Source organism: Vulpes lagopus, chromosome 6, assembly GCF_018345385.1.
Source record: "Vulpes lagopus strain Blue_001 chromosome 6, ASM1834538v1, whole genome shotgun sequence".
Classification (NCBI taxonomy): domain Eukaryota; kingdom Metazoa; phylum Chordata; class Mammalia; order Carnivora; family Canidae; genus Vulpes; species Vulpes lagopus.
The window spans coordinates 46018270-46038785 of NC_054829.1; the positions used below are offsets into that span (position 1 = coordinate 46018270).

At 36.8% G+C, this 20516-nt stretch overlaps 1 protein-coding gene across 1 annotated transcript; it reads right to left on the bottom strand.

The window, feature by feature from the left end:
• Positions 1-4644: 4644 nt before the first annotated feature.
• TMX1 (thioredoxin related transmembrane protein 1) lies at positions 4645-19057 on the bottom strand. Its single transcript, XM_041759776.1, has 8 exons — positions 18832-19057; positions 15667-15782; positions 14049-14094; positions 11701-11829; positions 9963-10008; positions 9767-9868; positions 9589-9655; positions 4645-6396 (listed from the first exon to the last, which is right to left on the bottom strand). Exons 1-8 carry the CDS (start codon positions 18981-18983, stop codon positions 6218-6220), a joined length of 837 nt encoding a protein of 278 aa, XP_041615710.1. The 5' UTR covers positions 18984-19057; the 3' UTR covers positions 4645-6217.
• Positions 19058-20516: the final 1459 nt, after the last annotated feature.

Consider the following 20516-nt stretch of genomic DNA (forward strand, 5'->3'; position numbering starts at 1 on the left):
ACTCTAAGTTTCTCTGTAAGCTCATATCCAAGGATGAGAACAAGTAACACACCATTTTATGCAATTTACATATCTCCAGATTAAAAATCAGCTTGAAGGCTGGAACCAGTTGAACTTGAACTCATACATAAACAAAGAACATAACTAAACATTTTTACATGCAGCATATAACTCAAAGTTAGCAAGTAGTCCTCCAACAATGAAATATCAAAACATGCATTGACAAGGAGCTCAACCATCAAAAAAAGTAACTGGATTCTCAACAGATTTGCAAAATAAACACTTCAAACTACAATGCAAGTTACAGTCTATTAAGCAGTAGGCTTATTCAGCTGGAATCCCCTTTCATAAACATCAGATTAAGAAACATTCTATATCAAGCTATTTGCACATGCTAAGTTATGATTGGCATTTTCACATACATTCTTATTTAATCTTGACAATAAACAAATAATAAACTTAGAAAAGAGAGAAACATTCCAGAAGACATAAACAAACTTCACCTTTTACTACTTCATCCTTTATTTGCTCCTCCCCAAATGGAATAGAATGGCAAAATAATTCCTTCTTACCATCTTCAAACTTACATTGTTCTCATTCTCAGCAAAAAACTCAAGCTATTGTCAAAAATGACAATAGGAATTTGCTCACTAAACACAATATCCAAATAAAAGAGGATTTTACAAGCCAAACCAGGCTATTTTAGGCTCAAAACTGAGTCAACACTAAATAGCCAGCTATACTTACACTCAACACACTATTTTTAGCTTCTAGGATTTCACCTCTAATGCTTACAGATCCTAACGTTAATGTAATAAAATATAAGTGCACACACACACAAAAAAACCTTCCAAAAAAGTAAAACTATACTCACTTTTCTCTACCAAGTCTGTTTGAAGTACATGTCTGAATTAGTTTCAAACACATACATAGAGATAACACTTTTTCCTGACATTGGAATGTCACAGGGAGAAAAGTTAACCATACCTGAGGTGGGCAATCTGAAAATGACATGGAATTGAGCTAAATTATGCCAAATAAAGATACCATTGTTCACAAAGTCCAGAATGGTGACAACCATGCTGATACTTTAGATACAAGGAACTGAAAAGCCTTATTCAAAGTGGTTAGGTAATAAGGAAAATTATCTCTAATAACAAGATGCCCAGAGATAGGATGTGCTCTGGCAAAGCCCTAGCTTTGCTTTTCTGATTCTTTTGGTTCTGCCCTCCTATTTATTCATTTCATCCTCAGGCTGTGAGATGGTCATAAAACTCTAAGAAAATGGCCAACTCCAAAAGAAAGAGACATCTCCTTTAAATCCTCATTTTTAAACAGAGACCTTACAAGAAGCCCCTACCTCCTCAGTGGCTCAAACTGGACTACATATTTATTGACCATGTCAATCACTGGTTTGGATTATCATGGTGTCTTAATTCAAATTCAAATCTAGGTGAGGAGGGAGTCAGCTTGTCCTGAAGCACATGGCTGCAGAGAGAGAGATGGAGAACGTAAAATCTGGGTTCTGCTGAGAAGGATGTGAATGTTAGAGAGTAGAGTAGACATCAGTGTTTACAATGATAGTGAAGACACAATAGCCTTTTTTTTTCCTGCTCTCCCAGCTCAGCAGACTGAAGACCTAAGTTCGTGTCCAGTGACACCCACACAGTTTACTGTCAACATGAACAATCTTACTTTTCAACTGTCTTTCTTCACAAGGCATTAATATTCTAGGAAACCTGCCCAGGAAGTTAAAGTTGCAAAAAACTTCATTGTTCAAGAACTTCCTCAAAGTAATTTATCCAAGGACTGGACTACTTGACTTACACGCATTTCACAAAAATGAAAATCAGTGTAGAGAGGTGGTAGTCACATTCCCAGTCAGGGGCAGAGACAAGACTTGAAGCCAGCTCTCCTGACTTCTGTCAAGTTTCCCCACAATAGTATGCTTTGAATCAAACTAACAAGTATTTTCAGGTCTCAAGGTGATGACAATCAGGTTTTAGAGACAACTTAAAAATGCAGTGACTATCTTGTTAAAGGTAGAGAACCCCAGAATCACTGAACTCATAAGCTGAGGCCAGGGATATATTGTGATTTGCTCAGTATCACTCAGTTAATTGGGATTATAAATGAGAGAATAAATATTACAAGACAGAATGTGATTTAACTGCCAGGGAATGATGAAAACCTACACTTTAGGTTTCTGACTGTAGGTCAGAAAGGATTTAAAGGATTTGAGCGGACTGTTAAACCAACAGATGGTATGTGAGACATGTTGGCCTAACGACAGAAGATTTGTTAAAATAGTTTCAGGAATATTAGTTGGGCTGGGGTGGGGAGGTAAAGTTGATTGCATTGATAATTTCCAACCAAGTATATAGTATAGATGCTTCTGTGGAAGCAGAGATGTCTGAAGTTTATATAGAGAAATTTTATTTGGAATGCCCAGGTGGCATTAAGTTGAATCTTCCTAAGTACTGGACTGGACATACTCCAATCTACTAGTAACATCATTTCTATGACATGCTGTATTAAAAACACTGAAACTAGAAAAGTTTTTAAAAAATACTAAATTACTTATTCTTCAAAATTAAGTATATTTTCACTCAGTTTAAAACTGGCTCTTTTATATTTAGATTTGAAAGAAATTTCAGAGAATCAAACCTCTACTTGGTCATTTGACTTCTTACATTTTCATTTTTCATATTTTCGTTTTCAGGATACAACCAGTCTTGACTTGTCATACCACAATGAAAATAAATATAAAAATAATGTCACACAAAACCAAATGGGTAGAAAGGACAGCTGATTTCATAAATGGCCACAATACTGACAGTACCACCATTTGTAATTAATGAGTCAAAAGAAACAATCATTAAAAGAATATTATTTTAGATCGTTCAAATATGTAATTTGACCTTACTACTTATATATTATCAAACTTCTCATTTAAATTTATTGTTGTTCTAGTTTTAATGGTTTTAAAACAAATGCAAAAGTTGCTACATAAATACAAATCTAAATCTGCAAGTAAGATGCTTAAAATTTTACTTTCACAATTATACAGTTACTCAGTAGGACTACTCATTTAAATTTCCACCCCAGGTCAATTATTTTATTAATAAAAGATCCATATCAAAGTAATTGGTTCTGATAAAACTGGAAAAAATTTATTGAAAGACTTCTAACTTAAACTATCATGATAGATCAGAATATCCTTGGTAACTCTAAAATAAGTCAAAATGTTTAATGTTAATCTTATAATGTAATTACATCCAGAGTTATGCCTTTGATGCACTGGGCTGAATAAGAACACAAGTGACTTGACAGAAACTTGTTTTCAAAAGCACCATTCAAAAATGAAGCTGGACCACATTCTCACACCATACAGAAGAATAAATTCAAAATGGATTAAAGACCTAAATGTGAGACCTGAAAACATAAAACTTCTAGAAGAAAACTCAGGCAGTAATTTCTCTGACACCGGCCTTAGCAGTATTTTTTAGGTATGTTTCCTCAGAGAAGGGAAAAACAAAAGCAAAAATAAACTATAGGGACTCCATCAAAATAAAAAGCTTTTGCACAGCAAAGGAAACGATTGACAAAATCAAAAGGCGACCTACTGAATGGGAGAATTTATCTGCAAATGATTTATCCAGTAACAGGCTAATATCCAAAATATATAAAGAATTTATACAAGTAGACACCACAAACACCCAAATAATCTGATTAAAATGGGCCGAGGACCTAACAAAACAATTTTCCAAATATAGCATCCAGATGGCCAACAGACATGAAATACTCAACATCACTTATCCTCAGGGAAATGCAAATCAAAACCACGAGGTATCACTTTACCCATCAGAATGGCTATACTTAATGAGAAAAGAGATAACAAATGTTGGTGAGAATGTGGAGAAAAAAGAACCCTTGTGAATGGAAGCTACGATTATACATACAGGACTCTTCATTAAAACTTTTGTCATTCTTGCTAAGTATCTAGATAATATGTAGTAGAACTGCATTTTCCATTGGAGTGGAAAGATTTTACACTTCCAGGGTATCACTGAATAATTACTGGGGGGGGGGGGGGACAGAGTTCTCCAGGATGCTGATATTGCACCTTAATCTTTCCTATAATGGAAACAAAAGGGTTCTGTTAAAGGTAAAATGATACTGCATAGCTTCTGTACACCGCTAGTGTGACAGAAAATTGATTATTCAGATGTCTAGAGTGATGACTGAAGAGTCACTGGAGAGATGCAAGAGTCGTGATGAAATGCAAGATGTTTTCTAAAATATCATGGCTCTACTTAGGCTACTTTAAAATTTTACTTTACTTTTTAAATTTTTCACATTGTTTACTTTTAAATATTCTACATACATAGTATTTTATAATCATTTAAAAACTTAAAATCTATGCTGTGTATATGAGAACACTAGAAAACAGAATGCCTGATTAAGGAGCACGATTTTCCTCTATCATCTCAAGTAACAGAAAAAGAGGTGTATGACTCTAGCTTTTTGACTGTACAGATCAAGAACACACAGTGACACAACTATTCATCTGAACATTGTTAAATACAAAATAATTAGGCTTTTCTAAATATGCAACCAGAAATCACACTTGTCTCCAGCTTTAGTGAAGTGCTTAGAAAAGTTTATTTTGTGCTTAGACTATTTTTCTAAAGCATCACAAAATTATTATACATCCAAAACTCATCAATGATAGAATGTTTAATATTCTAAAGGCAAGATCTTTCAGAAAAACTGTTGTACATTATGATACTGTGTAAGTCTAATGGAGTCACATAGCAGCAGAATCTAGACAAAAGGGACCATCACAGAAATTTTCTATTACATAATGGACAAATGACTCATTCTGAGTTATGGTTTTTCCCCGTTTTGTAGGTAATACAGTTCTTATTTCCACTCATCACACCTCACTGCTTTTGCTGAAAGGTGAAAACTCTGTGCTGTAGCTGTCTGAGGAGTAAAAACATATTAAATGTCCCATACTGCTGATGCTTACCTGTGAAATACTACACAATAAAAAGTACAGCAGAATATGGATTTTGTGTGTTCATAAACTTAAGAATGCTATGATTTTTAAACATCAAACATGCACAGCCTTTGTAAAATCAATTAAGAACTTTCTGTGTGAGGACAAACGTACATTGAAAATATACACTGAGATACTTTTTCCTGAGTAGAATGTTAACTTTATTTTATATCAAATTAAGTTTCTATGAATTTTCAAAATGTAAAATATCAAAGCTTTTCCTCAACACCAAATAAAAATCAGGAATGTTCACTTTCATATTAAAAAAAAAAATTCAAGTAGAGGTTCAGTAGAATGTTATAAAACCTGAAATGAATGGCCAAAATTTTAAATTATTAGTAGATAGCTCTTCAATTTTAAGAATCCTGCAGTAAACTTCAGTTTGAAACAACAAAAAAGAACCATTTATTAAAGAATGAAAAACATTTCCAGAAAATTATCCAATTTGGAAAATGAAAAATGTAACCCATGGTAAAAAAAAAAGTACAAATCATACACTGAACAGAAGGGGACAATAAAAGCAACCGACCTTTATAGGAATCAAGACAACACCATGGACTTATATAAAAACTTCCTAAATCAGTAGCATATCCTGTATTATCACATGTAGAAAACTAAAGCAAAGTAGTTATTAGTTGCATAATCTAAAAATAGGAAGGAATTTTGGACTATATCTCTAAAATGACCAGAGTTGTCACTGAAATACACATTTCTTCAGACAATGGGCAAAGTTCCCATTTATGGGAAAATGTTCTTTTTTCACACAGTGAAACTGAGAAAAATCATATCAAATGAGAAATCTTCTTCTCCAAAGTAATCCTCTTAAGTATCTCAATAATGCAATATTTGGGAAATGTAATTGTTCAACTCAGAAAACTTGAAACATTATTAACATACTCAAATCTTATTGCTTGGCACCAGATTTTTCAAAAATTAAAGAATTGTTTAAACCACCATACTGCTGTTCTTAAATCCTATTTCAAATTTTTTTACGTAGTATTACTTTTATTTTCTGAAGGTAGTCTGTTCAAGTGCTACTTTTATTTTCTGAAGGTAGTCTGTACAAGCATGTCACAGTTCACTTCAAACCAAAAAGAAATGATCGATCTTCTGTTTTTGCCAAAATAATACTACAACATTTAGAGAAATTAACTAGGATTTATCTGTGGCCAATGAAGGACCCACAGAACGTTGTCTTATGGCATTCTGTGGAAAGTCTTTGTTTGTTCCTTCTTTACTTCCAGCTTCCTCTTCTGAAACATCTTCTTCATCAGCCTCTTGTTCCTCCTCCACTTTTTGCAAAGATTGAGAAGACTCTGGTAATAATTTTTCTTAAAGATAAAGACCAGATGGAATTAGGAAGTATAAACTTCCAGTTATAAAATAAATAAGTCACTGAGATGAAAAGTACAGCATAAGGAATATGTAATAGCATTATATGACAACAGAAAATAACATCCACAGCGGGCATTAAAAAATAATAATAATAAAAATCAAGACCAGAAATAGGTTTTCCTTTCCTTGTTGATGTACTAGACTTGCACTAGAGTAAAATCAAGAGACAATTCATATGCCCATAGACTGCTTTGCCACTTTATTTATCAATCCTAAATTTAGATTTCCAAAAGGAATATCTTTAGGAATAAACGACACCATAAAAATAAAAATTGGTTTGCAAGATCCACCTGACTTACCAAATTCATTATAATTACCTGCTTGTTTATAAACTGAACTGACATTAATAAGCTAAAATTAATGCTGTGATTGTGGATGCTGTAAGAAAATACGCTGCTTTAAACAGAGCTATCTTAATTTGCTATTACATCTTCTAGCTGGGTGCCTGGGTGGCTAAGTGGCTAAGTGTCTGCCTTTGACTCCGGTCATGATCCCAGGGTCCTGGAATTGAGTCCCATATGAGACTCCCTGCTCCGCAGGGAACCCGCTTCTCCCTTTGCCTCTACTCCCCTCCCTCTCTCTGTCTCTCACGCATGAATAAATAAAATTTTTAAATCAATAAATCAATCAATCAATCACTCTTCCAGTTAACAAGTACAAATCACCACTACCTTCATTTCGGTTCCCAGATGAACAGGAATCAGACATTTACAATCAAAGGTTATATTCCTACCCAGGTTTTTTCAAGGAGTTTCACAAATGTTCTTCCTTACATATATAAAAATTACAAATAATATAATGTACAAATCCTAAGTATTCAGCTCAATGAATTTTTTTTTAATATTTTATTTATTTATTCGTGAGAGACACAGAGAGAAAGAGAGGCAGAGACACAGGCAGAGGGAGAAGCAGGCTCCATGCAGGGAGCCCGACATGGTACTCGATCCCAGGTCTCCAGGATCATGCCCTGGGCTGAAGATAGCACTCAACCGCTGGGCCACCCAGGCTGCCCAGCTCAATGAATTTTCTATGTTCACACATATAACATATATACCCTTTCCATTCTTTTAAAAAGACCCATTGATAGTTAACTTCAACTTAGAACACACCATGTTACTGAGATACAGAACACAGAATTGGGTCAATGAGCTTCAGTCTGTTCAGTGATCCTAGCCTGCCCCTAATCTTAGGTGATCCAGAAGAGAGTAGGGAGATGCAAGGGTGTTAAGGCACAAGAAAACACTGGAAGAAATTACCACATGGTGGACAGTGTTATTTGGTCTGGCATCCCTCCTTCTGTTGGATTAAGAGCCCCTTTTCTGTACCACATCTCATGTAGCAGTGGTGAGCACTACAGTATGCAACAGCAGTTCTCCACCAGGGGTGATTTTGCTGCACCCTGCCCCCATCCCCTATTCCCCACCTCCTGGCCAAAAGAACACTTAGCAATGTGTGGAGATATCTTTGGTTGTCACAACTAAGGAGCAGTGCTACTGCCAACAAGTGGGATGCTACCAAACATTCAACAACATACAAAAGACAGTCCGTCACAATTAAAAATTATCCAGTCCAAAAGGTGAGAAGTGTTCAGGCTGAGAAACCCTGGTTCAGAGTGACTGTTCCAAACAAGTGAACTCTCTATACTAGTGGAGTACATGGGAGTTTTTCTAAAAGATAGGTGGGTGTAGGGAAAAAAATGTATCTCCTTCTTACTCTGGATTGTGAACTATGGCTCTCTTAATCATTTTATGCTAAGGACTGGAAAGAGCCAAAAATGAAGCAAACTAAGGCATAGAAAACTAAGCAATTCAGAAACACATCTTAGCATTTGAGCCCTAGAATCCAACCATCTCTGCCCTCAAGACTTCCTTGCTATCTGAAGCAATAAACTTCCATTTAGCTTAAAGTTGGACTGAGGTAGGTCTTACCTAGCAACTCAAAATCTAAGTTAAACACACATACTGGAAAACAACTCAAATCATGTGGCCGGCTGTATCACATTAAAGTATGGGTTAATATCTATCAGTTGTGCCACAGATTACTTAAGAGACAAATTTGTTGTTAGCTTTAAGGGTTTTTAAGTGGTATAAACATTACATGTACATTCACCAACTTTTATTATTTTTTTTATTCAACAACTTTTAAATGGTCTTTTAAGTAATCTGTGCTTGCATTTCTTTCTTACAGGTCAGTGGCTCTTGTTTATAATGATTCCTTTCCCGTATATGTCCTTTTCATTACTGATGTAATGATCTAAGAAATGAAAAGATAATCTGCCAATTATCAGCAATCTCCACTGATTTCAACTAAAGAGTTCTGATCTCAAAATACCCTAAGTCATGAAAGGCAGCATGATGAAAATGTCATGCCAACAGTCTAATTTAGGCTCTACTCTACTCTGTCACTTCTGTGTGACGCTGGGAAAATAGTTCACTTCTCTGAGCCTTACGTTCCTCAACCACAAATGGAGAGGGTATCACTTATGAAATCTAGAGAGTTGCTGAAAATTGAATGGGATGGCACAAAATGAAAGTTCTTTATAAACAGCAAACAGGAATGCTTCCAAATCAGTATAATTCTCAAGATTAAAATGCATGTTTGAGAAGCAATTATATTAAGACAGACATCAGTGAATACTTCTAATTATATAAACTCATCTTGGAGTACAGTGTCAATGCTAATCCTAAATCAGCTATTTTTCCAAAAGCCTACCATAAAAACTTAACTTGGCTAGCATATAAAGAAAAATTTTCAAATGTGGTCACTATAATAATGAATGACTTCAAGAGTAGAATATATTCAACCTTTTCTCATTCAAGTATACTCAAATGGATCCATGAATATCATGGAATTTTCAAATAAAATGACAACAGACCAATGTCATTAAATATCTACAAGTTATATGCACTGTTAAAATTATCCACATTATAAAAGCCAAGAAAATAACTATGTTCCAAAATCCACCAGGCTGTCATTCTTACACAGAATAAGTGTCTCCCAGTTCCTTCCAACATAATCTACCATTCATATTTAGAAAGCTAAGCTGGAAGGGCAATCTGTTATGTGTGTGATTATGTTCACAGAAATGAACAGAATTATAGCAAATAAACATTTAAAAATATACTTACTGGAAGGGTATGGCTGTGGTCTGCGCCTTTTTGAAGGAAAAAGGCAATCTGCCACAAATATCATACACTGCAAAAATAAATACAAGAAATTCAAATGTATATAACAGAGCTAGTGTAACTACATTAAATTATCAGATTTATTTTTTTTTCCCTAGTACTCTGAAAATGAAATACTTACAAGTCCTAGTAATAGTCCTGAAAGCAGAGTGGCTAAAGCAAAAACTGTATATGATCCCCAAACTGGTAATCCCAGGTCTTCAATAAAATAGTTATGGCAAGTCTAAAACCAAAAGAAAAAAATAAACTAAAAACCTAGTTGTTTAGAATAAAAGTGTCAAAAATGTTTAAAATAGAAATAAAACTTTAGCCCATACCCGGATCCACATAGACAGCTGAAAGAGTGCAGACATACTACTCATCCTGAAAGAGAGGGGAATCAGAAACTGAGTAAGACACACAGCTTAAAAGTACAATATGTGCATATCTATACCTTCTACCTTTCAGTCAAAATTTCCCCATCATGACAGATTTTATTGCTGGTGTTAATCCTCCAAAGCATGAGCAGAGAAGGGAGCCTGAAGGGAGAACTGGGAGCACTTGTTGAACTGATCCTGCCCACCTAAGAATTATCCCCCTTTTGTATTAAAAATAAATCTTACAATAGCATTAGTTTGATATCATTTAATGATATATAAGAAACTACATAGGAAATAAATGCTAAGTAATAATATAAATAAAAATAATAATTATTTTCACATAAACCCAAGTAGCTTAGATGGGAAGTTAGAAAAAGGCATGCTCCAAAACTAAGAAGGGTTTGTACCCACAAACCCTGTTTTCCCCCAGAGGAAAAGTGTTGCCACTAACACATGAACTAATTCACACCTAAGCCAAAGTTCCTGGATGCAGGATGGTCTTACCCACTGCCAATCATTGGGTGGGTGAACCTAATGACACAGAAAGTGCCTCTTTCAGTCCACCAGTAAAAAAGGCATGGACTGCTGAATTCAACAGAGACTTACAAGCTACTGGAGAGGGGAAGAGTCATTTACAAGATTTCAAATTAACAAAAATCAGTTGCATTTTCAGTTCAACACAAAAAGGTGATTCAACCACATTGCTTCTCCTGTTTAAACTGCAAAATGGGAACAGGAACAAGGAACTGAAACATAAAGCACTGTTGTAGCCTCACTGTAGTCAGCACTAATTAGGCTCTATCAGGAATATCAGGTGCCTTAATTGGGCTGGCATGATGGTTCAGTAGGGGGAATTCTGAGAGCTACAGGACAATTGAATTCAGAGATTATCACAGGAAAGGTGTCAGGAAAAGGTGGTAAAGAAAAAATTCTACTTCAAAATACTGCCTAGGGTTGATCTTTCGTCCACTCCCAGAATCCAGAGCATTTTTATCTCTTATACCATTGGTGTAACAACACCCCCCATCCTTCAAGAGCAAGTGTGGTAAGAGGACAGGAAGAAACAGATTGGCCACACCAAGATGACTCCATGGGGACCTCAGCAAAACTCAGTATTTCTGGATGTCTCTCAAATGATGTGTGAGGCCTTATATGCCAACAGCTAAGAGGAAATATGGTGGCTATCTCCAGGCATTACTACTCCATTTGCCTAGCTATACATAAAGCCCAGTGGTTATTCATGCCATTAAGATCATTGTTCATCTATACTATTCAACCAAAAAATTATCAGATGGGTAGAATAATTCAATCACATGAAGAACTCAAATCTAAAGACAGCAAAAGGAGATACATGTTTGAGGCTTCTCATTCAAAGAATAAGTTCAAATGATAACTTTACCCATTATACTGTTCAGGAAGACTCTTTAGTTTTTGATGATACAAATAATCATGATCTACAAAGCTAAAATATTCCTGAAAAGGCTTTCAATTCTAGTGAATGCCTCCTTCTAGCTTAACAAGGATCAAAGTATCGGACTTAAAAGAAAAAGCCAAACTAAAAATATCACAGTAAATATAAATGTACCGTTAAGGGTCCAAGAATTAAAACTCAGTATGAATGCTTTATTCCCACAAAATGTAATTATCTGGTCCAACTGATTCTGAAATAAATAATAGAAAAATCCTTCATACTTACAGAACAGAACCTGGACCAAACCATGATGAAACCGGTTCAATACTTTTCCACTCTTTCTCACTTATGAAATTTATGAAGTCCTTCTTAGTCCTTGGGCCTTGATAGCGCCTAAATTCACCATCTTTACAACTAAAGAGGATCAGAATTACATATTAAACAGAACCAAGTAGGTAAATTTTGTGTTTGTTTTACTATTTAACATCATTTTACAATCAATCCTTATATTCAGAATCATTAGTAATGCATAAGTAACAAATCATACTAACTGCCTACTCATAACATCTTAGCTCCAAATTTAAACAATGGGGTTATAAACAATCATAAGCCTTAAGACTATTATTACCTTTCCAAATAATAAAACTATGAAACACAGTAGTTATATGTCAATTATAGCTCAATAAATGTGTAACGCACATATTAAAAGGATGACTGCATGAAAATTTGTGAGAATAGTGTGAGAATAGTGTCTGGCACTTATTATTAGCCACTTTTAAACTATATAGGTTAAAAATTTAAGGCATTTTTCTGGTATTTTCAGCCCTAATCACATCATTTTAGCTGTGCTACTGTGAAGTCCTGGAGGGATCTGTTCGTGTTTCCTTTCCTCTTATTTTACTGTCTGCTTTGCATTCTTCCTGACAGCCACCTCCCCCTTCCCATTCCCAATGTATGAAGTTCTCATAGGTTCAAAAATGTTCTCCCTGGTCCCACATCTTCACTATTTTCAAGCTACCCTAAATAATACTGCCAGTCCAACCCTATATAATACTTTTATTTTTATGGCTTAAGTGCAAAAACCTTCGAAAATTCCCTACCTATAGTAGGGTTAGAGGATCCTTTAGCCATCCAGAGCCAAAGACCACAAGGAGGCCCCCTCTCAAAAAACACAAAGTTTTGTAACGTCAATGGCATTTGAGCTGTTTTTGAGGAATAGGCAGAAGTTCAACAGGTGAAAGAATGGGCATGACAAACAATGTGACTTAAAAAAAAAGACAGGAAATTCCAGATAAGTTCAGGGGATGTTAAGAAGTGAGAAGGAAAATCAAAGACAGTGATTAGAACCAGTTAAGGGGCATGTGGAGAAAAGAACTGAGTGAAAATGGACAGTAGTACTTACGGAGACATAGAACACGTGTATGAACAGGCACAAAGGGAGTAGGGATGAATACAAAGGTATAGGGAAACAGACATAAACATGAAAAAAAAAAAGTTGACAAAGAAAAGCGAGATACAGACACACAAAAAACTGTCAACTTGCTTTCATGATTTTATATGAGAAGAGAAGTACCTCCTGGCATTCAACTCACCAACTAGATGAACTTTATTTACCTTATAGGGCAGGTCAGGCATACCTCAGAGATATCACAGTACCACCCCAGTAAATCACAACAAAGCAAGTCACAAAACTTTGTGCTTTCCAAACACATATAAATATTTACTGTACTGTGGTCTACTAAGTATGTGATAGCATGTCTAAAAAAATGTACATACCTTCCTTAAAAATACTTTATTGCTAAAAAATGTAACCCATTAACTGAGCTTTCAGTAAGTTGTAATCACTTATTACAGACCACCCATAAGAAATACAGTAATGAAAAAGTCTGAAATATTGCAAGAATTACCAAAATGTGACAGAGACCCAAAGTGAGCAAATGCTATTGGAAAAATGGTACAGATTAGCTTGACACAAGGCTGCCACAAACCTTCAATCTGTAAAAATCGCAGGATCTGTGAAGCACAATAAAATGAGGTGTGCCTGTATAGACTTGAGATTTCTGATCCCCAGTTTAAAAGAGAAATTCAAACTAAAAGACATGATACTGAAGACTATATAATCTTGTTCATTCTTACTTAGCACTCAACCATTTCACTTACTACTGTCTGAAGATTGAGCTATAGCCCTTTCAAAGCTAATTTTTGAACATATCAGATTCATGAGACTATTTATGACTGTTCATGAGATTATCCAAAGGGTAGAATGCTTATTTCTGCACTCTTTGGAAAATTCAGGGTTGCATCTACATCCCTGTGATGAACCAGGAACCACCCTAGCCCAGTGATTTTTCTGTTACCAGACTTTCTACAGGACTTAAACACAACTCTGGGCTCATCATCATTTACTATACTATTTGGTATCATATGAACATCATCCTCCAAAATAATTACAAAGCTCTGAGACCAGGGACTGTCTCATACATCATCCATCTATCTAGAGACACCTTGGACAGCACTAAGGGCAAAATAAGCCTTACTGAATATAATGCTGTTTAATCCAGGCCAGAGGCCTACTATTCTGATTATGCTATGTCGAATCCTTCTCTGTAACTACAGATTCTTCAAATACTTACTGATAAATAGTAGGAAGAGCAGTTATGATAAATCGTCCACTCAGCCCTAAAAATTATAAAGATTAGAAATAAATACAAGAAAGAACACACAGCAGGTTTTATATGAGCCAACAATCACTTGCTACTAAAAGTTGATTCTCAATTATTTCAATATTAATGGGGAAAGCATATGAAATCATACCTAAAAGTAGTTGAGCTTTGTAACAATAAAAAATCCTAATTATGTACTTAAAGCAACTTTAAAAATCAATACTATTGCGCAGTATCTCAATTACAAGTACGTAAGGCTTAAATATCGAAGGTATCTGTGAATATATATATTAACATTTGATCAATTATACCACTGTGTGATAAGACTACTAGCAATGAGTAATGGGAGAGCACAATATAACAGTAATCTTAGAAAAAAAAAAAAAAAAAAAAAACAAAAAAAAAAACAGTAATCTTAGGTCTAAATCAAATGAGGAATCCCTGGGTGGCTCAGTGGTTTAGTGCCTGCCTTCGGCCCAGGGTGTGATCCTGGAGTTCCGGGATTGAGTCCCATATCAGGCTCCCTGCATGGAGCCTGCTTCTCCCTCTGCCTGTGTCTCTGCCTCTCTCTCTCTCTCTCTCTCTTTCTGTCTCTCATGAATAAATAAATAAAATCTTAAAAAAATAATAAAGTAAAATAAAATAAAATTGCATTTGACATTCAAAAAACAAAGGCAGAGTCTAATGTGTTATTAAAAATGGAAAATATAAAAAAATGGAAAATATTTTGAATCTTTCATAAGGTGAGCAATAACAGCTAACATTATTAACCATGTTAGGCAGTAATATAACTAGAGTTTAATCTATGCCTCAGTTTTCTTATCTGTAAAATGGGGATATTACCTATCTCACAAGGTTGTACAGAACTATATGCATAGGATAAACGCAAAACACTTGGAACAATATCTATACCAGGTAAGTACTCAATAAATATTAGCTATTATTACCATCTGGGATGGGAACAAATTCAACAACTCAAGTTTATTGTGACCAAGAACAGGTAAGATAAAGCTGGTCTAAGAAAGGAGCATCCGTAAGAGTAGGGCATGCCACTTGTTCAGGGGGCCATGTCAGGAGTATATTTGACCCCATAACCATGAGATCTTTGTATTAAAAGGTATTAAATTTGAAACCCAATTAAAAGATTCAGATCACTTGTCAGGAAATGTGCCCTTGGCTCTATATAGAACCTCAACCACATGCTCCTTATTCTGAAGCTTGGTATGGATGCAAATGACAGCTTGGCCAATGTCCACCTAAACCACAGTATTCTAGGATTTCTCAAAGGCATCTTACCACTAGTCTGGGGCCTGGGATAAGAAGGGAAAAAAAGATCAGATCAGAGGCTCTTATATGGGCAAGAATGGGGAGAAGGCAATGTCTCCAAGGTCCCTTAGAGCAACACAATCTGCTTTCTGCAGCCACTGCACAAGGATCCCTATCCCTCATCGGGGAGGTAGGTGAGCTTAAGTAGCATAGACAGTTATGTTTTCAAAATCTAAGGAAAAGTAGTTAAAACCAAGTGATGTGGCAAACAGGATGAACATATTAACCCAATCTGCAAAGACTAACCACGGACTTACAGTACCTGGCTGCTCTGTGACATCTACTTTTGCAACATTAACCTCAAGATCTTCTCCCCATTCAGCAAAACTTTCCCATTCTGGTTGAAGATTCTGACAAGCAGGACACCATGGAGCATAACTAAGAAATATAGTTAAAAAAAAAAAAGTTAAGCACCATATATGTATAATTTGTGAAGAATATTTCATACTAAAAACAATACAGCAAAATGATTAATTTTGTGAAGATGAAAAAGTTTTAATTGTGGGTCTAACATTCTGGAAATCAAAACTCTTAACTGATTACACTAATTACAGAAAAGTAATTGTGAGAGTAAGTTCTTAAGACACAAAAATAAGTTCTTAAGACACAAAAGTAAGTTTCTAAGTTCACATGCAAAAGAGCTCTTTAAAAACTTTTGAATTTCTCGGATGCGTGGTGGCTGGCTCAGTGCTTGGGTTAAGCATTTGCTTTGCTTTCAGCTCAGGTCAAATTCCCAGAGTCCTGGGATCCAGCCTCCAGTCAGGCTCCCTGCTCAGCAATAGGAAGTCGACTTCTTCCTCTGCCCCTTCCCCCACTTGTGTGCGTGCTCTCTCTCTCAATAAATAAAATCATAAAAAAAAAAAAAAAAAAAAACCAAAACCTGTAAATTTCTCTATAAATACGTGGCCATTGGAAACCTCAAAACCAAATCTGGAGCTCACTAGTTTTAATAATTTGCACTACAGGAGTCACAAATGAGAAAAATAGGAACTCCCCAGGGCTGAAGTGAACAAGGAAATGTAGGCCCCTACTTAATGGAGAATAATCACCAGCAAGACCACCAGGAAGCAATTTACAGCTTGGTAGCAAGGTCTAGCTTTTATTTAAAATTAGCTGAAAATCTGCATTTTTATGCAAAAATGTTACCTCAAAACTAAGACACAAACAGTAGGCAAGCCAAAAAAAATTCCTTTTGCCAGCCCTTGGTCAGCCAGTTTCTAAGACCTCAGGTTTACAAATCTATGGGTAAATTGGCTTTTTAATTACTCCTCAGACATTCAGCATCTTTCAAGGCCCTGATTTTCCCCCAGGATTTTATCATCTTTTAATTTGAGTTAAAAAAAAAAATCAGTTTTTTAAAAAATGTAACCAAGAATAAAAAATCAGTTTTTTTAATGTAACCAAGAATAAAGCCTGTACTTGTTGAACACAAGAGTAGTTTCTACATTTCATTATATCTGAAATTACTTTATGAAAATAAAATTCCTGAAAGTAATTGGCACTGTGGAACAAGACTAGCACCATACATGAAAGGGAAAGCCCTTAACAAGAGATTGTATTTCAATGAAAATATCTCTGTAACAAAACAGATCAAGATGGATGTAATGCAGATAACAGACTTGTAATATGAGCTGACTATCATTAGGACTAGACCAATCTATCCCCCTTTTCAAGTTCCTCTTGTTTTTTAGGTGCTTTTTAAAATCTTAACCCCAAATTCGGTAAGCTAAAGGAAAAAAATAAAAAGTACAATAATATAGTCTAATTTCACTGAGTTCTAATTCAAACCCCCTAATAAACTTTTGACCACTATATTTATAGTTTAAGCAAATGAGTTAAAAAACTTCAAAAAAAGAAAAACTTCAAGTACCACTTGACTGTATTTTGCACATATTCATAATCACTATTGTTTAATATTCATGAAACTGTAACTATTTTATTGGCACAATCTAAAATAAGTCATTCATGTCAATAAAAACTAAATGTTGTCTTTGGTTATATTTCCTCTGCCCTGTAGCTTCAAAGGTGCCTGAAAATCCATTTCACTAAGTTACAGATTATATGTATACTACAAAAACACTTCCCCCTAAGTTTTCCTTCATATAAATGTTCTACGCCTTTTTTGATTTTATAACTCAGGAGTTACTGATTTGGCCTTCTGCGCTCTCCTTTAGGGACATCTACCTCCATCCATCAACTGGCAACCTAAGGATACAGGAAATCACTCACCTGAACTGTTTTAAAGAAGGGGGCTATTCTAACAATTATTGCATACCTACTCTTAGGCTCTGAAAACAGAAAGGAAGCCAGTATAACAGCACTGGACCACATTAATTAAAGCCTTTAGGCATTTCTCACTTGTAAAATGCAGGAAATAATACCTTACAGAATTTGTAGAGCATTAAACGGGATAATGTATGCAAGGTGCGTAGCAGTGTCTAGTACACTTAACACTCATTAGTGTTTTTTTAACTAACATCACTAACACCACTATTATCAATAGTAGTACCATTAATCATTATCACCACCACCACCACCACCCATCAGCAACTAAAGCAAAGGGAGGCAGAAGGGACACTATTAGAGTCCCCACAGAAAAGTGATTTCTTCTGTACAGTAAATCATCATTTACTGGTGGTCTTAAGAGTTTATAATCACACTCATACATTAATTTTACTTTTTAATGAAATAACACTTGAGCCTAAGAGTAACAGTCCACCGTATTGAGTTCTTTGCAAAAACACACATCCAAAGGAAAATTGAGATGTGGAGAAAGTGAAACAAACAACCAACAACAAAACAACAACAACAAAAAAAACCAAAGCAAAAGAAAATTTAACAACAATCCAACTTGAATTTACTCAGCACCTCAAATAAGAATATACTCAATCCATAAACTAAAACTTAAGATTAAAAAAAAAAAAAGAGTCTCAAATTCCAACACTATAAATGGACTTTTAAAGGATAATTAGAAGGAGAAGAGAGGTTCTGCTCAATTCACTCTTTTGTAAAGTCTGGTGAAAAGTCAAGTGAGAAGTTTGTGGAGGGATCATGCTAAAATAGACAGCTGTATAGGAGCTAGTGAGACCAACCACCTCCAGCCCAGTCATGAAAAGTTGAGCGAGAATTCCCAGCGGAACGCCGTCTCGGAGCCGCAGCACAGCGCTAGACACACCCTTCGGGGGAAACTCAACGTTCCCGGGTAAGAAACCAAGGGGTGGGACCAAGCCAGCGGCGCATCCGAATACGAGTTTAGGGATCCCGAAGAGCCAGGGGCGCCGGCTCCACGGCTCCGAGGCGTAGTACTGGGGAGCCCAGGGCCCGCAGGGCGTGGTGGGTGGAGGTGAAGTCGGGTGTCCAGACGTGGATCTAGGACGCGGACCTTCCGGCCCACCAAGGGGACCCGAGACAACCGCCCCACACTCACAATTCTATCATCCACTCTCCTTTCAGCAACTCTTTCCAGTTCTCGTCCGTGATGATGCGCACGTCGCTCCGCCGCCCGTGGGTCCAGGGAGCCCCCCAAACCAAGAGCAGCAACACTGCCACAGGAACCACGGGACTCCCGGAGGGCGTCATTCCTGCAGCTTGCCCACCCCACAGCAAGCGCGGCGGCCCCCACCTCTGCGCAGCCGCTCTTCACTTCCGCCCTCGCGGGCTAATCTGCGCATGCGCCTGACCGCGCGGCTCAGCGCGCGCGCGCGCGCGCTCCTGGGAACTCTCAATGCGCATGACAAGGCCGAGTCCGACTGAGTCGGTTTGTAAAGCACGCCTATCCCTAGTGCGCATGACAGAGTTGCAGTTTCTTCCCACCCTCTGGTGAGCCCCCAGTACGTTTGGAAAGGAGCAGCACAGGCAGGGGGCGTGGCCTAGGAAGTGGGGCGGGGCTTCGGAGATGACTGGCTTAAATACCGCTCCAGCGTTTTGGCCCCAAATAATTGGTAGTCGTACTTCCTCCAGCCAATTGGTAAATTTACTCTAAAGCAGTTTCTAGTTAAGTGCCCTTTAGAGTTTTCCCTTGCTTCTTTTGAAGTTTTTTTGTAGTAAAGCTAATGAATGTTTATGTAAATGAGAATATTGGTTTACTCGGGGAATACAGACTGGAAAGATGCAACAAGGGAACCTTAGGGCATACGTTTTACATTCCTTATCTTGGTCTCAACAGTTGGTTGCATGGGCGTACACATATAAAAAACCATCAAGCTGTACATGTTGAGATTAGTGCACTGTATGCACTTTAGGATGTATGTTGTCCTTCAATTTCTTTTTTTTTTTCAAGATTTTTTTTTAAGATTTTATTTATTCATGAGATACAGAGACAAAGAGGCAGAGACACAGGCAGAGGGAGAAGCAGGCTCCATGCAGGGAGCCTGACGTGGGACTCGATTCCAGGACCCCAGGATCACACCCTGGGCTGAAGGCGGCGCTAAACCATTGAGCCACCCGGGCTGCCCTCAATTTCTTTTTAAATGTAGTAGTTGACAGAGATGCAAGATCTGAAATTCAAAATGGGAACAAAACACATAGGCTTATAACAAATATTAGAAATTTTTTTCTCAATCGTTGTAAATGCAAATACACATCAAAACGTGCACTGCCTCTAGAAAGTATTAGTCCAACGTTGGTAGTTGTAGTCCTTACATCTCACCTCACATCTCTCCTCAACTCACCCCAGTTGGCTGACTTCCTCACCCCTCCACTGAAAGGCTCTTTCTAGGACACTAGTGATCTGCATGTTAACAAAGCCAATTGTTTCTTCTCGGTATTCATCTTACTCCACTGACTGCAGCATTCTGCAGTCACCACACCCTCCTAGAAGCTGCCTTACTGTCTGGCCTTCAGTTAGGCCTCACTCGATTGTTTTTCTCCTTCCTCACTAGCTGCTGCTTCTTGGTTGGTTTTTATGTGATTTCTAGACGTCGGCTTGCCCCAGTTTGCTTTACTGGCCCTTCCTTCTCTTTGTATCGACACACTCCTCCAGGTAACCTCAATCTGGCTGTAAAAGCCATCAGTATACCTGTCATTTCTGCTCTGACCTTTCTGGGAAGTTTCAGACGTAATATATTCAACTCTTTGCTGGACGTCTCTTGGATATCAAATAGGCAGTTTAAA